This window comes from Mesoplodon densirostris, chromosome 2 (assembly GCF_025265405.1).
Source record: "Mesoplodon densirostris isolate mMesDen1 chromosome 2, mMesDen1 primary haplotype, whole genome shotgun sequence".
Lineage (NCBI taxonomy): Eukaryota > Metazoa > Chordata > Mammalia > Artiodactyla > Ziphiidae > Mesoplodon > Mesoplodon densirostris.
In genome coordinates, this window is record NC_082662.1 from 51,144,056 (window position 1) to 51,160,211 (window position 16,156).

The 16,156-nt window shown below is 43.6% G+C and overlaps 1 protein-coding gene across 1 annotated transcript; it reads right to left on the bottom strand.

Moving 5' to 3' along the window:
- Nucleotides 1-10,748: 10,748 nt before the first annotated feature.
- TACSTD2 (tumor associated calcium signal transducer 2) lies at nt 10,749-11,720 on the bottom strand. The gene has a single exon (XM_060119333.1). It carries the CDS (start codon nt 11,718-11,720, stop codon nt 10,749-10,751), a length of 972 nt encoding a protein of 323 aa, XP_059975316.1.
- Nucleotides 11,721-16,156: the final 4,436 nt, after the last annotated feature.

Sequence of the window (16,156 nt, forward strand, 5' to 3'; positions counted from 1 at the left end):
CTCTCACCACAACTAGAGAAAGCCCGTGCGCAGCCAAAAATAGACAAATAAATAAAATAATTTTTTAAAAAGAAGCAATGTTTTAAAAAAAAAACAGAATTAAAAAAATAAAATAAAATTACTTTAAATACTTAAAACTTTGATAGGATAAAACATTTCTTACTGTTGTTTTAATGTGCATTCCTTTGATTCCTAACAATGTAAGCAATTTTTTTACGCTTATCTGCTCTTTCGATTTCTTCTTTAGCAAATTGCTTGTTCATGCCTTAACCCATTTTTCTATAAAAAATTCATTTTTATCTTATTGACTGGTAAAAATATTTTATGTATTTAAGAATTGTCTGTCGTTCACGTAGCAAACATTTCCCCTGCTTAACAGTTGCCTTTCAACTTTAATTCATGTCTGCATATATAAATAATTTTTAAAATTGTGGTATAGACAAATCTATCCATCTTTTCATTTTGGTTTTTGCCTTTGAGGTCATATTTATAGTCTGTCTTAATCCCAAAATTATGTATTTACCAATATTTTCCTCTAGTATCAATATTTAACGACTTTGTTCTTAAATCTTTAGTCTACTAGGAATTTATTTTGGTGCAAAATAGAATAGAAAAATATAACCTAAAATATTTTCTGAATGATTAGGCCAGTGGAGCTTTTACAAAAGACACATGCATATGCCCTTCCCATGGTGAGGACACCAAGGTAACTACTGTCCCAACAATTTATTGAACAGCCCATCCTTTCCTGACTCAGTTGAAGTGTTGCTTTTGTGACATACTAAATTCTCATAAATACCCACATCTTTTCCTTTGTCTGTCTGTTCTGGCACTAGTATAAGATTCTAATTATTCTAACTTCACAATATAGATTTTATTTTCAAATATTTTCTGGCTCTTCTTATACATTTCACCTTTAAGATGAACTTTAGAAATTTTTTCAAGTCCTCCCCCACCAAAAATGCATTGAGATTTTGATTTTGTTATTGCTGTTGTTTTTAAACTTAGATTAATTTTGAAGAAATTTATATCTTTGCAATGTTGACTCTATCAGTCCAGGAAGCTGGCATATGTCTCCATTTATCCAGGTTTTCTTTTATGTCCCTCCATAAAGTTTTACAGTTTTCTTATATGAGTCAAAGCAGTATATTTTCTAAAGGAACTATAAAATTTGACTTGTCATCTTAAAATTACAGAATCTCAGAACTGGAAGAGACTTAAAAATCATCTCAGCATCCTACTCAATCTGTAGCTGAGTTTGCCTCTCAAACAAGCAAAGATATGGGGTGTATTTTGGCGAGTTTTTTTGACATGATGACATCATATTATATGTATTTTCTGTGACTTCAGTTTATCACTTGAACAGCAAGTCTTGGAGAAATTTCTATATCAATGTATATAGATAACTTAATTCATTTTAATCACTGCATAGTGTTCTATGGAAATGCTATTGCATCACTTAATTTATTATTCCCCTGTTTTGGACATTTAAACTATTTCTGTTGTTTTGTTCTTACAAAGAACTGAGCTTACAACATTGCACCCTAACTAAAAGTTCTCAAAATTCTAGAGCACACAACCAGTGCCTGCAAAGGCCCCCTCCTCCAGGTGGCACAATGCCTGTTCAAAGAAAGGCTTTTCTTTGGCTTTCCAGTGTCCTTCAGTTCTGTTCAATAAACATTTAATGAATGGGTGTTGTATAGTAAGCCCTGGAGTTTTGTAATACCCCAATTTCAACACAATAAAATTCATTACTTCAAAAAAATACTTGCTGAGTGTACACTATGTGCCAGGCACTGTGTAGGTGTGAGGGCTCCAGGGAAAATTAACAATCCCCAGCCATTCTTCTGAACTCCAACAATTCCCAAAATAAAAGAGGGGTCATTACAACATGGTACCCATTTATTTCTAAGCCCTGGATAATTATTTACCCATTAGACCAAGAGACCAGGCAGCAGATTCTCAAATAATTTGGATAATCCCTTAAACGTGTTGTGAGATGTCCATGCTTATATTCCTATGCTCTTGCACATGCTGTCCTTTCTATGTGGAATGTTGTCTAATTTGGGCTTCCCTCAGAAGGATACCCTGAGACAAGGAATCAAATGTAAGTAACTTATTTAGGAGATGATCCCAGGAAGCACCAGCTAAGGAGCAGAGAAGTGAGACAGGAAAAGGAAGGAAGTCAATAAATGATGCATTAACCAACTAGTTACAGATGGGGTCAAATGGAGTGGAGTCTCTCTGAAGAGTGTGGGGAGACTATGTAACACACAGAGTTTTCCTAACTGGAGGAGAAAGTTGCCTGGCTATTTAACTACGAACTCTAGCCAGTCATTGGTTGAGTGCTGTCCTGGGGGTGATTAATTCTCTGCACTTCCGGCATCTTGCATATGCTTCTGAGGGATCCAAAAGCCTCAAGAAGAGGAATGCAGGGCTTCCCTGTTGGCGCAGTGGTTGAGAATCTGCCTGCTAATGCAGGGGACCCGGGTTCGAACCCTGGTCTGGGAAGATCCCACATGCCACAGAGCAACTACGCCCGTGAGCCACAACTACTGAGCCTGCGTGTCTGGAGCCTGTGCTCCGCAACAAGAGAGGCCGCGATAGTGAGAGGCCCGCGCACCGCAATGAAGAGTGGACCCCGCTTGCCACAACTAGAGAAAGCCCTTGCACAGAAATGAAGACCCAACACAGAAATAAATAAATAAATAAATAAATAACCATTTGAAGCCTTTTTTCTAAAAAAAAAATGAGGAATGCAGATGCTGGCTGTTGCAAGTAGAACCAGCGTGTTCAGAGTTATGGGCCAGACACCAACATCCAGGGAGATATGTGTGGGCACCACTGGCATCTACTACAAATGCCTTTTCTACTGTCACCTGGCTAATTCGTTCTTCAAAACACAGGGCAGAAATCACACCCTTCGGCAAGTCCTGCATGCATCTGCAGCAGGCCTGGTGAGTTGCCCCACTTTTCTGTGTACCAGCAGCACTTCATGCTTATGTTTTTCCTACTAAGAGATTGTTAAGTGGTGGCTCTGAGACCCAAGCTGGCTCCTGACTCCAAATCCCAGGATGAAACCACTAACACGCTCCCGTACAAGTGAGCCCCTTGACTTGTAGATGCATAACTCCAGTCTCTGCCTCGGTCTTTTTTTTTTTTTTTTTTTTTTTTTGAATTTTAGAATTTTATTTATTTTTTTATACAGCAGGTTCTTATTATCTGCCTCTGTCTTCATATCACCATCTTCTCTGTGTTTCTGTGTCCTCTCTTCTTATAAGGACACCAGTTATTGGATTTAGGGCCCACCCTAAGTCAGGATGATCTCCTCTCAAGATCCTTAGCTTAGTTAAGATCTACAAAAACTATTTCCAATGGGAATTTGAAGGAAAAAAAGTTCTTCTGTGTGGCTCTTAAATTAATAAACTACGAGACTGGAGCTGCTGGTGGCCCTATTGCCCTAAATGAAGAAGAAGTTGTCCTAGAAAATGAAAGTCAAGCCATGAGCAGAATAAAGATATAAAGAGAGAAACAGAAACCTGACATTATTTGACCCCTTGGACCCAGCCATGCCTAAAGCTAATACCTCTCCTTCACTTTCCAGTTACATGAGTCAGCAAATTCCTTCTGCTTAACTAGTTTGAGTTTAGCTGCTAACAAACACTTGCACCTGAAATCGTTCTTAATGATACAATCAAGTATTACATATCTGCTTTCCTCCTTGATTGATCCATTTCCCCTTCTCTTTTTCTTATACCTGACAAATTCCTATTTATCCTCAGGTCTCAGTTTAAACTTTCTCAAGTAGACCTTCCCTAAACTGATCCCCACCTCCACCCCAGATTACATCAGCTTTACCTGATGGATGTTCTCATAGCCCAGCATTCCCTTATCATAACACTTATCTCACATGATTGTATTTGCCTGTTTAGTTTATTCCCCTATCCCAACACTACCTCTGTGTGAAATGTAAGATCTTTGAGAACAAAAAAAAATTCTGTTTATTGCTCTATTCTGGTTTCTAGCATAGTGATGAAAAGTAGTAGATGACTAATGTCTGTTCATTCACAACTTTGAATCTTCATTTGTTTTTCAAAGTGTGGTAAAGTAGGCTATGACCAAATATAAGTTATGGCTGCTGTGTGTGTGTGTGTGTGTGTGTGTGTGTGTGTGTGTGTGGCTACTGGACAATTGTAATATGTCCTGATTAATTTTTAGTAGAGAGACTGGTAATTACTTTTACCTAGGGATTTCTTAATAAAACTATAATAATAATTTTTTGAAAACACCCAGGCTGATCAAAGGGAATAATTTGAAGAGGATAATTATACTCATGGAGGATGAAGATTATTGCTTTAATAGTATTAAGCAGTCTGATGAGACTAAAAAAGGAAGAACTCAGTTTGCCAGTTACTTAGGCATTTTCTGAAGATCTGGATTTAAATCTAAATAATACATCACCTTGAATTGTCCTTCTTTTAAATAACATTTTCCCCCTGATTATTGAAGCAAATTATAAGCATCATAGAAAATTTGGAAAATATGTAAAAGTATATTTGGAGAAAATGGAAAGTCCCAGTATCCCCACTGATGAATCTTTGTGTTTTATTTTTGTGTGTATCTGTAACCAGGTGTCAGTTCAGATCCTGGCTCTTGCCCCCAGGGACACTCCTGGCCTTACCTTCTCAGGGTCCCTCTTCCGGGATTCCTGATTTCACTTACCATGGGTGTCCCCTTTTTATCCCACAGAAACAAAGAGGTGCCTTTTCCTTGACTTCCACACTTGCATAGCCGACTTATCCTGAAAATCTGGGGGTAAAGACAAGGAGGAAATTTACATCACAGTTCGGTATTCATCCTTCATTCGTCTTAGTCAAATCACACACTGGTGGTCTGGATGGAGTTGAATAGTATCCCCCCAAAATATGTGCCCACCTGGAACCTATAAATGTGACCTTATTTGGAAATAAGTTCTTCTCAGATGCAATCAAGTTAAGATGAGGTCATACTAAACTACAGTGCATCCCAATCCAATGACTGGTGTCTTATAAGAAGAGGGAAATTTGGACATAGACACACACAGAGGAAAGACAGCCATAGGAAGGAGAGATTGGAACTATCTGCCACAGGCCAAGGAGCGCCAAGAAGCTAGATGATGCAAGGAATGATGCTTCCTTAGAGCCTCAGAGAGCATGTGGCCCTGCTCATGCCTTGATTTTAGACTTCTAGCCCCTAGAACTGTGAGAAATTACTTTCTATTATTTTTCAGCCACTACATTTGTTGTGCATAGTTATGGCAGCGCCAGGAAGATAATACAGGGGTCAACCCCACGCTGAATGATCTCTCCTCCTTGCCTCTCCATCCTCTCCTCACCCTCATCCCCCAGCTTCTACCCAACTCCCAAAAAATATCCTCCCTCTTCTTAATACAAATCAGTTTGGGTTCTTTCTCCTGTTCCCCAAGCAAGGGGCCTCCCTTTGTAAATCCAAAGGCTTATCCTTTGCTTCACCAAATGGGCGGTGGCCAAGGAGGGATTCCCTTTCTCCCACCCCAGTAGATTGTTCAAAGAAAACCAAGTGGAATAATGATTGATTTCTACACTGATAAAAACTATACCACTGCACTTGAAGATTAAAAACAGAAAGAAGAAAAAAAGGAAAACAAAAGCAGTTATGGTCAGTTTGGATTTAAAACAGCCGATTTTGCATTGAAATTACAAATGTGTTCCCATTTTTCTTTGTAAAAATGGAGTGGAGTCATTGTGTCACTTTGGTACTATTCCCCCTGCCCTTCACTTAACAATATATTGTGAGCACTTTCCCATATTAAAAAGTCTTCAAAAATTAAACCATAATTTATACAGATCCATAATCCCTTATCCACAAATTCAGAATGCTCTGAAAACTGAAAGCTGTTTTGAAAGTTTGGTGCCAACCCATTTGATGGCAAAACTGACCTGAAGTGGCCTACAGCTACTTATGGTCTATTTATACCAATTAGTGTGGCTACTAATAAGTTTCATGGCAGAAATCTGGATGTGTTGATGATGTTGCTCCAGACCCTATTGAGAGTGCTAAATAATACATGCACGATTATGACCAGACCTAGGAGGACCACTGCAAAGGATCCCAGCACCAAGAAGTTTGCAACAACCAGCCATATGCTCTCCCCTTTTAGTATAAAAGAAGCCTGAATTCTAACTCAGCCGTGTGGCTGACCGGGTCTTTGTGCTCTGGCCAGGTGTCAGGTCTGTGCCTCTGAGATGGGAGAGCCAACTTCAGGACACTGGACCACCAGAGACCTCCTGGCCCCATGTAATATCAAATGGCAAAAGCTCTCCCAGAGATCCCCATCTCAACGCTAAGACCCAGCTCCACTCAATGACCAGCAAGCTAGAGTACTGGACACCCCATGCCAAACAACTAGCAAGACAGGAACACAACCCCACCAATTAGCAGAGAGGCTGCCTAAAATCATAATAATGTCACAGACACCCCAAAACACACCACCAGACGCAGTCATGCCCACCAGAAAGACAAGATCCAGCCTCATCCACCAGAACACAGGCACAAGTCCCCTCCACCAGAAAGCCTACAAAACCCACTGAACCAACCTTAGCCACTGGGGACAGACACCAAAAACAATGGGAACTACGAACCTGCAGCCTGTGAAAAGGAGACCCCAAACACAGTAAGTTAAGGAAAATGAGAAGACAGAGAAACACACAGCAGATGAAAGAGCAAGGTAAAAACCCACCAGACGAAACAAATGAAGAGGAAATAGGCAGTCTACCTGAAAAACAATTCAGGGTAATGATAGTAAAGATGACCCAAAATCTTGGAAATAGAATGGAGAACATACAAGAAACATTTAACAAGGACCTAGAACTAAAGAGCAAACAAACAATGATGAGCAACACAATAAATGAAATTTTTAAATCTCTAGAAGGAATCAATAGCAGAATAACTGAGGCAGAAGAACGGATAAGTGACCTGGAAGATAAAATAGTGGAAATAACTACTGCAGAGCAGAATAAAGAAAAAAAGAATGAAAAGAATTCAGGACAGTCTCAGAGACTTCTGGGACAACATTAAATGCACCAACATTCTAATTATAGGGGTCTCAGAAAAAGAAGAGAAAAAGAAAGGGACTGATAAATTATTTGAAGAGATATAGTTGAAAACTTCCCTAATATAGGAAAGGAAACAGTCAATCAAGTCCAGGAAGTGCAGAGAGTCCCATACAGGAAAAATCCAAGGAGAAACACGCCAAAGCACATATTAATCAGCACATATTTAATTCAGGTTGAAAAGGAAACTTCAGGTTGAAAATTCAGGTTGGGTAAATCTATTTTCCTCTCTGGGCCTCAGTTTCTTCATCCGTAGAATGGAGTCTTGGACTAAATGATCCTTTTTCCAGCTCTGACATTCTGTGATTCTATTTGAAAAACAGTGAAGCCAAAACTATGTAAGCAGGGAGAAATTACATGATTTAAAGAATTGCTCCAGGAATTCCCTGGCAGTCCAGTGGTTAGGACTTGGTGATCTCACTGCCGAGGGCCTGGGTTCAATCCCTGGTCAGGGAACTAAGATCACATAAGCTGCAAGGTGTGGCCAAAAAAAAAAAAAAAATTGCTCCAATTAAGGAAATAGCAAGAGTGGAGAAAGCCCCATGTGACCGAAACAAGGAAATCAGATGAGCCTCCCACAGGGCTCAGAAGACAAGTTGTGACATGCTAGGTGAGTCACACCTGCTCTTTACATTCCTTCCAAGGGCAGCCCCAGGCCTGTGCCCAAAACAGTAAATGTTAATTTGGGGGGCAGGGCTGGAAATCTGGAGGTGGAGACTAAACCCCTGCAGGTAGCCAGTTCTGGATAATATAATCCTGTGATTGGCAGAGGCAAGCTGAGTTTCAGAACAGAGCATGAGGGGCTCTTCCTTGGAAGAAATGAATAAGAAAGGTGTCTCAACCTGTTTGGTATCTGGGGTAGCAACCTGGGCTAGAAAGCAGAAGCAAAGGTTCTAAACTCTGGCTTTGGCACATGGAGGATGTGTGATCATGTTACTCAGCCTATTTGGACCTCAGTTTTCTGACATGTGAAATGGATATAATCTATAGGAGAGGAAAAAATTTAAGATATACTGAACTCTAAGTGCCCAGATCATTCTAGGCACTCCTATCAATTACCTTCATTTAATTTTTTGTAATAGAGATTTGTAGTTTTCAACAGATGAGGAAACTGGGGAGAGTTAAGTGACTTATTGCCCAGTAGAGCAGGATTTGAACTCAGGTTTGTCAACACTTGGGTTATTACCAGTAAACCAACGCCTCAGAGGTGATACATGTGAAAGTGCTTTTAGAACCATGAAGTGCAATAAAGTGCAAGGACTCATAGTCCAGAATTAATGCAGAAATTTAGAAATTATCCAGAAGTGACATTCTGATGAAGGAATGGGCTTTCTCAGGACTTTTTTCCTTTGTTCAGCTGCCCACTCAATCCTTAATCTGTTTATTTTCTGGGCAGTCAAGTGATTGTTTTTTGTTTTTTATGTTTTGGCCACGTCTTAGTTCCCTGACCAGGGATTGAACCCATGACCCCTGCACTGGAAGCATGGAGTCCTAACCACTGGACTGCCTGAGAAGTCCTAAGTGATAGTTTTTTGAAGTGACTCTTGAAACAATGGCAGTGTGATGTAATGAAAAGAGCACTGGACGAGGGATCAAGAGACTGTCTAGTTTCAGCTGTGCCACAGAAACATTAATCTTGAGAAGTCACTAACCCTTTCATTCATAAGATGAGAGGCTAGGTTAGAGGTGATTGCCAAGGTCCCTTTAGCTAAGGAATTTCAGTGACCAGTGACCTGGGTGGGTGGTGGGGGGGAAGGGGGTTGCCTGAGAGTGGTTTCACTCTGTTAAGTTTCCCATTCTAACCTCAGGCACTTAAGCTGTCCTTTCCACTTTGGGGAAGCCAACCCACATCAGCCTTCTCCCCTTGTTAAGCCCCATTTTAGCCTGAGAGGATGTTTGGAGCCTGATGGGCATTTCTCCCTAGCAGGAATGCTTATAGAGTTAGAGACAGCCACAGCCTCAAGCTGCCAAGGCAGCAGCTGAGAGCTCCCTCGCCCCAATTCATACTGGTGCTTCATTCTTGAGTGGTCGTCATAGACCACCCAGTGGAAGTGGGAGGAGGAACGTGGGAAGGATTCCAGGGAAGAAACTGATATCCTGGATCTAGCTATTTGGAGTTGGATATACCAACCACGCTGTCCTTTGTGCACGCCCATTGTCGCAGCAATTTCCCAGGAATTGCAGTAATTTGTTTACCTGTAGGCTACCCCACAGCGACCTTCTAACACACCCCGCTTCACATAAATGAGCGAAAACAAGGAGATAAATGTGAAGGAGACAAGATATTTTACAACTAAAATGAAGTAAAAGTTTTTAAAGCACATTACTAGTAGAATCTTAGGAAAACAGACTGTGTGCATATGCACACACAGCCAGAGCATAAACCCTCTACAGACTGGCTATGACTAATGTAAGAAAGTCATTTAACTCAGAGCCGCAATACTTTGGGATTAAGTCAATTGCCAAGGACTCAATGGGAATAGCACAGCTACTTCCAAGTATGGCAGGGATTCAAAGGAGATATAGCTCCTGAAACAAAGGTAGAGTTTTCCTTCTCCAGGGGAGAATTCTCATTTAGAGGTAACCTAAGGTTGGTCCCCTTTCCCAACAACAGCAGCTAGTTCTAGCTTCCTCCCTCAGACCCACCCTCCTGCAGGGGGTTTCCAAACAATCTTATTTAGAAAGACCTGTGTTTACACTTGCCAGTTCAGAAACACCAGAGTGGCTATAGGAAATGACCCATCCTGCTAAAAAGTGTTAGAATTTGAAATAAGAAATCTGAGTAGTGGGAAATTAGAGGAGACCAAAGTGATATAAATCTGGAGCAAGTTTTCACAAACTCCCTTTTTTTGGTTTGTGTCTTTTTCATATTTTATTACATTCTTTTTTTTTATTTTAAAAATCACAACATTATTATCAAAGACAACCTATATACAAACATTTTACAAAAGAAACATTACTAGTATCAGCTGTAATAAGGGCAAGTTGAAGAACAGATGCTGAGTTTCTGGGCCAAAGTCTGCCGGCAAACAAAGACATCTAAAATGTGTTCAGGCAGCTGAAACAGGCTTCTTTCCCGATGACAAGCATGTGTGGTCGGTAATATCAGTACAAACGATGGTAAATGAGGATACTACACAGGGCCAAGTAGCGAACTCCTCATCAGGAAAGCCACAATACAAGTGGAGCTAATCAAATAACTTAAATCCAAGACAGTAAAAGCGCTGTTTCCCATCTAAACGCAGTTAGCCTTCAGCATTGATTTTGCATCACTTGTAAAGGATGCTGAGTTGTCATACAAACACTTGACCCGTATACATAACCCTATGCCAAACTTCCCTTAACTCTTCGAGTCAGGTTTTTGGTTGGACCGAAAGGGGAGGAATTTTAGAAATGCTTCCTTCAGGACAGAAATTTTAGAAATGCTTCCTTCAGGACAGAAGTCAGAAAGAGGTGACCCCCGAGAACAGGATCTATTAAATTTGGTGGCGGCGGGGGGAGGTAGGAATTTGGGGGGAGAAAGGCCTCCTTGGGGCCAAGAATCAATAAGTGTGACTCACTTGGGTCTGGGACCTTGCTGAAATCCGATACCCCACCCCACCCCAGCCCCGTCGGTACCTACGAGCTCGGTTCCTTTCTCATCTCCCCCAGTTCCGTGATCTCCACCTTCTTGTACTTTCCCACCTTCCTCCGGTTGGTGATCACCAGGACGGCCACGCCGGCGACCAGGGCCACCACGACCACCACGATGACGGCGATGAGGCCGCTGGTGAGGCGCTTCATGGAGAACTGGGGGGACTTCTCATCCAGGTAGTAGATGAGCGTCCGCTCCAGCAGCAGGGGCTCTCCGCGCACGCGCACGTCGAAATCGCTGTGGCCGGGGAACAGCGACTCGCCCTTGACGTCTCTCTCGAAGTAGTAGGCGGCGTCGGCGATGTCCACTTCGCCGGCGACCTTCTGCGACGTGTTCTGCTGCAGCTCGATCTGGATGGTGGGGTGCTCGTAGTGCACGGCCGCCACGAACTTGGGGTGCAGCAGGTAACGCTCCCTGAAAAGCCGCCGCAGCTCGGCATCCAGGTCCGAGTGGTTGAAGGCGCGGACGGCCGGGCGGCGGCGCAGGTCGATGAGGATGTGGTGGGTGCGCACCAGCTCGTCGCAGCGCAGGCTCAGGTCGCCCTTGTCCGTGCGGCGCACGCCTACCGAGTTCACGCACCAGCACACGGACGTCTGGTTGCACTGGCGCGCCTTGAAGCGGCCCTGCTGGTCGCAGTCCGGGTCGTACAGGCCGTCGTTGTCCACGAGCGCGTGCTCGCTTGGCTGCACCAGCGCGCGGCCGCTCTTCGGGGCGCTCACGCGCGCCTTGAGCAGCAGGCACTTGGACGTTAGCGTGGAGCAGTCGACTTCCAGGCCCGAGCCGAGCACGCGGCACCGGCAGCGGCCGTCCGGGCCGCTCCGGTCGCACACGGTCATCTTGTTGGTGGGGCACGTGCAGTTGTCCTGCGCGGCCGCGTGGCCGATCACCGCCGCCAGCAGCAGGAGCGGCGGCAGCAGCGACGGCCACGGCAGCGCGAGGCCCGGACCCCGGGCCATGGTGGGGCGGAGGAGCGCGGATGGGGCGCGGGCTGGCGAGGGCTGGGGACTGCGCTGGGTTCCGGCTCCGCCGTCTGAGAAGGTCTCCAGGCGTCTGCCGCCGGCCTCTCCCTCCCGCTCTTATACTCCACGGGACCTGCCCGGCTGGTTCGGCCGCCGACTCACCCGCTGGTATTTGGGTGACACACCCCACCGACCCCCATCCCCGTCTCCGTCCCACGGAAGGCCCAGCCCGCCCTGCGCAGCCCGCGGTAGGATCAGGGGAGCGGAGGCTGTCCCGTCTCCTCTGGACCGAAAGCCCGGGAAAGGAAAACCGATACTCAACTGAGGGCTGCGAGGACCGGGCTGCGAGGACCCGCCCCCGGCCCACCCGGCCCCACCTGCGGAGCGACCCGCCCTAGGCGCGGCCTCCAGCCGAGGACCTTGGGCGTCCCGGCCGCTCTCCCGGGCTGGAATTCTCATAAGTTGTACTGAGAGGTATGGTGTGGGACTGTCACTCTTTTGTCCCCCTCCCCCGCTTTTCTCTCTCCCTTTCCCAGCCCTTGTCCCTGCTTTAAGTTCTTTCACTTCCTCGCCTCTTTCCCTACTTCCCGTAATAGCACACATTTATATAGTTTACAGTTTGCAAATATTATCTCATCCTCACATCAGGGCCCGACAGGTATGCACTCTCTATCAGACCCATTTTAAAAGTGGTGTGGTTAAACTTTAAAGTCGCCCAGCCATAAGTTTCCTCAGATTCCTCGGAGGCGCCTTTGGGACTCTGCCTGGCTGTTCCGAGACCTTAAACAAATGCTTATGGAAACGGAGTGGTCCAAAATCTGAAGAAAGGTTAGGGAGTAGTTCTGTTACCATAGCATGGGTAAAACCCAGGTGGCCTGGTGGCCAATGTATTAGAAGTTCTGTTAAACACTGTTTTCCCCTCTCCTTCACACACGCAAACCCGGAATATTTACGCATGTACTCAGTATAGGGAGATGAAAAGGAACAAATTCTTTCAAAGAATTAGCAAGGCTATAAAGAGTTCTTTGTACAATTTGATTCTAAAAGAGCAAGTCATCGCTTTCTTTCACTATGTCCCATATAGTAGCTGAACCACTGCAAACAATGAAAGGCTAGAGCCTGTGGGAAATTGCTTGACTGCCTCTGTGTGGCTACTTCCATGGGATGGAGGAGTTGCCATCTCTTTTTTTGACTCATCGAGAAAGTCCAGGGTTTCAAAGCTGTGGTAAAATTAACAATAAATAGCAAGCTATAATTATTCCTGGCTTCTCTGGTGAAAGCACATTTTATATGTTCAGCATTTAAAGAACACCAGCAGTGGTTCAAGGGTGTTGTTTCACAGCTGAAAGCCAGCCAGGCCTCTACCCCATTAATTTTCTAGCAATTCCTGAGGCAGGTAGGTGGATATATATCATTCTGCCTTTACAGGCAGAGAAAGCAGAGACATGTGGGGGGCAATTTCTTACCCACAAGCACCAGGCCTTGTGGGAACCCTCCTCTGCTGTCTACCCACACTGTCTCTGTTCAGGTTCTTGAACCAGGAGCCTAGTCAGTTTTCCCCTCTCCAACACACAGTCCACCCTGAATGAGAGAAGGCCCTCTAAATCACAAATCTGTGCCCATCTCCTCTCTGCTGAGAACATTTCAGGCACAGAGTTGGAGGGGCCCTTGGCTCTTAGGATAAAATTCATACTTGTTAAGTTAGCACACAAGATCGTATGTGATCTTGGGCATACTTCTTAAGTTATATTACTTAACTTCTCTGTGCCTTAGTTTCCTACCCTCATGTGTAAATAAAATGGGATAATAAAAGTACCTACCTAACAAGGTAGGTGTTAGAATCCATGTAAATGAACCTAAATAAACTGCTTAGAACAGTATCTGCACTTGGTAAGCGTAGATAGGTGTTAACTGTTTTGGTCACCACCATCATCACCATCTTTATCTGGCTTCATCTTGCCTCTCCAGTCTTCGTCATGTTTTCAAACCTTTGTAAAGTCATCTACCTGGACTCTCCCCTTCTTCACCTATTTAGTGCATAATTTTGTGCTTTTTACTCAGCTCTTGGGTCACCTCCAGGAAGCCTTCCCTGATTCGTCCTCCTATTTCACTCAGGGCAATGCCCCTTCTCTGTGCTTTCCTAATTCCTAATGCACCAGAATGACAACACCAACTTTTCTGGGCTTCTGGCCTCCCCTCTAAACTGGAGATAATAGTAATTCTCTATTTCATAAGTCATTCTGAGAATCAAATGTAAATAGATGAGATGGTAGATGCCAAATCTTTGTAAAGTGTAAGACACTGTAAAAATAATACGTTGCCTTTTTAGTTTTTAAATATCTATCCTATCTTCTCACTCTTCCAGCTACTGACTAGGTAGCCACAGTCCTCTATAGCTGAGAGCCACCTGCTTGATATTCCAATGGGTCCTAGGCTGGCAAAAGGAAAGCTGATGGGGAAGGGGTCTCAGGGCTGAGGAACGTATACAGTGGTGTCTACTTAGCTAGGACAGCCCCAGTGCCTGGGCCTTACTTGGGCTTGTGCTCTGCGGTCTCCAAACCTCTGGATTTTCTAGCCATGTTACGCGTTGGGAAGAAGGGGATAAAAGGAACCCATCCTCAATATCTTCTGTGGAAGATGGAGAGAAGCAAAGATGACCTCCCCTCCCCCACACACACACTTTCTTAAATTTTGTGGTTCTGGCAGACTTTCTCCAACAGGCACACAAATACCAAGATGAGTTTATTAAGAGTAGCCCCAGCTCTGATTCTCCCTTCTCCCTTTGTCAGTTTCCTGCCTAGGTCTGCAAAATATCACGTGTTTTTGTGGGGTTTTAAAAAATGTTTAAATATTTAACAAAAGCATGCCATGAACTCAGGCTTCTCAACTGTATATCAAGGGCAGGCACCACATCTGAGCACTGTAGCCCCAGCACCAGCATATATTAGGCATTCAGAAATATTTATTGGCTTAACATTGAGTTGTGCCCAAAGTGTTGTAGTATCAATATACGCTCCTAGGAGTGTTCAAGTTGACCATTTCAATAGTTCCCTTCTAGTGCAATTCTCATCACCTACCCCAGCCACGAACCTCTATCCCCACCATAACCCACCTTTCAAACACCCAGTTTCAAGGAAGACTGGGTAATGATACATGAGTGTTATTTTTGCTCTTATGCATGATCCTAGATTTTATTAGCTGTAGGGAGGAAGGATGTAGTCTGATGAAGGTTAGAGCAGACAGGGATTCTGGAGGCAAGCAGTGTAGTATGGCTGAAAGAAAATGAGCTTTGGATCTAGTAATACTTTGCCTCAAATTCTGGTTTTATATCACTTCACTGCCTGCGTGTTACTTCATCTTCCTGAGTCTCAGTGTCCTTAATTATAAAATGGGGATAATAAGGCCTACATTTCCCCAACATCTGTGAAAAGGATGATTTCTCACCTTGTTCTTAAGAACATGCTTTTCTCCCATTGAACTTCATACTTCATCTATTCTTGTGCTCTGTTTTTAAAACTGGTGTTGATTATCTGATTTTCCTTGGTATCAGACCAATACCATCACATCAGTTTTATATTTAAGGAGGTGATTCACAGAAACAAAATGCAAAAATAAAAGTGCATTTGATTAATAAAAATAAAATACTTACCATCATAATTATTTTAATGATTCAAGATAAAGAATATAAAATACCCAACAGAGTGTTTAGCATATACTAAATGGAATTAATCTTAGCTGTCATTATCAGCCATCTCAGGAATGTGAGGTTGTTTTGAGATCATAAAAGCACAAAGCTGGTTATTGTGCGGATTGCTGACCATATGGTCCAAGGGGCTGGGTGTTAGGGAGGGTAGCCGCCCAAGAACACTTATCATTCCCCCGCCCCCACTGGATACAGGAATATGGAGAATATCTAGAGGCAGATAGTGGTTTAGCATTTCTACTCCCATTGTCTGTTGGAATACCTACAACACCCTTGGGTGTAGGCAGAGAAGATATTATCCCTATTTTACTGATGTAGAAACAGAGACCTGTGGAGGGGAAGAGAAGGACTCGTTCATGGTCACAGGTTTATAAGTGGAGAGGCCAAGCCTAGAATCCAGGTCTCCTGACTGCAGATATACATATAAATTAATTAAGACAGAAGAGGATTGAAGGAATGGAGAGGTGAGACTCTCGTCTCATGTTCCTTGGGCTGTCTTTTACTATGTTTCTTTCCCTTAATTGTACGAATGCTTTTTAGAAAGTTCTGGTTCCGTGAAGAGCACAAAATAACTAATTGTGTAAGGTGCACCAGTGAGCTCACATCTGAAAACGCTAGGGCTTAACGCCACTAACCACTAGGTCCTCTCACATTGGAGTGGAAGTGGTCCCTGATGTCTCCGCTTTGCTGAAAAAACAGCCTACATTAGAAGTCTGCCTGGCTATGGGCA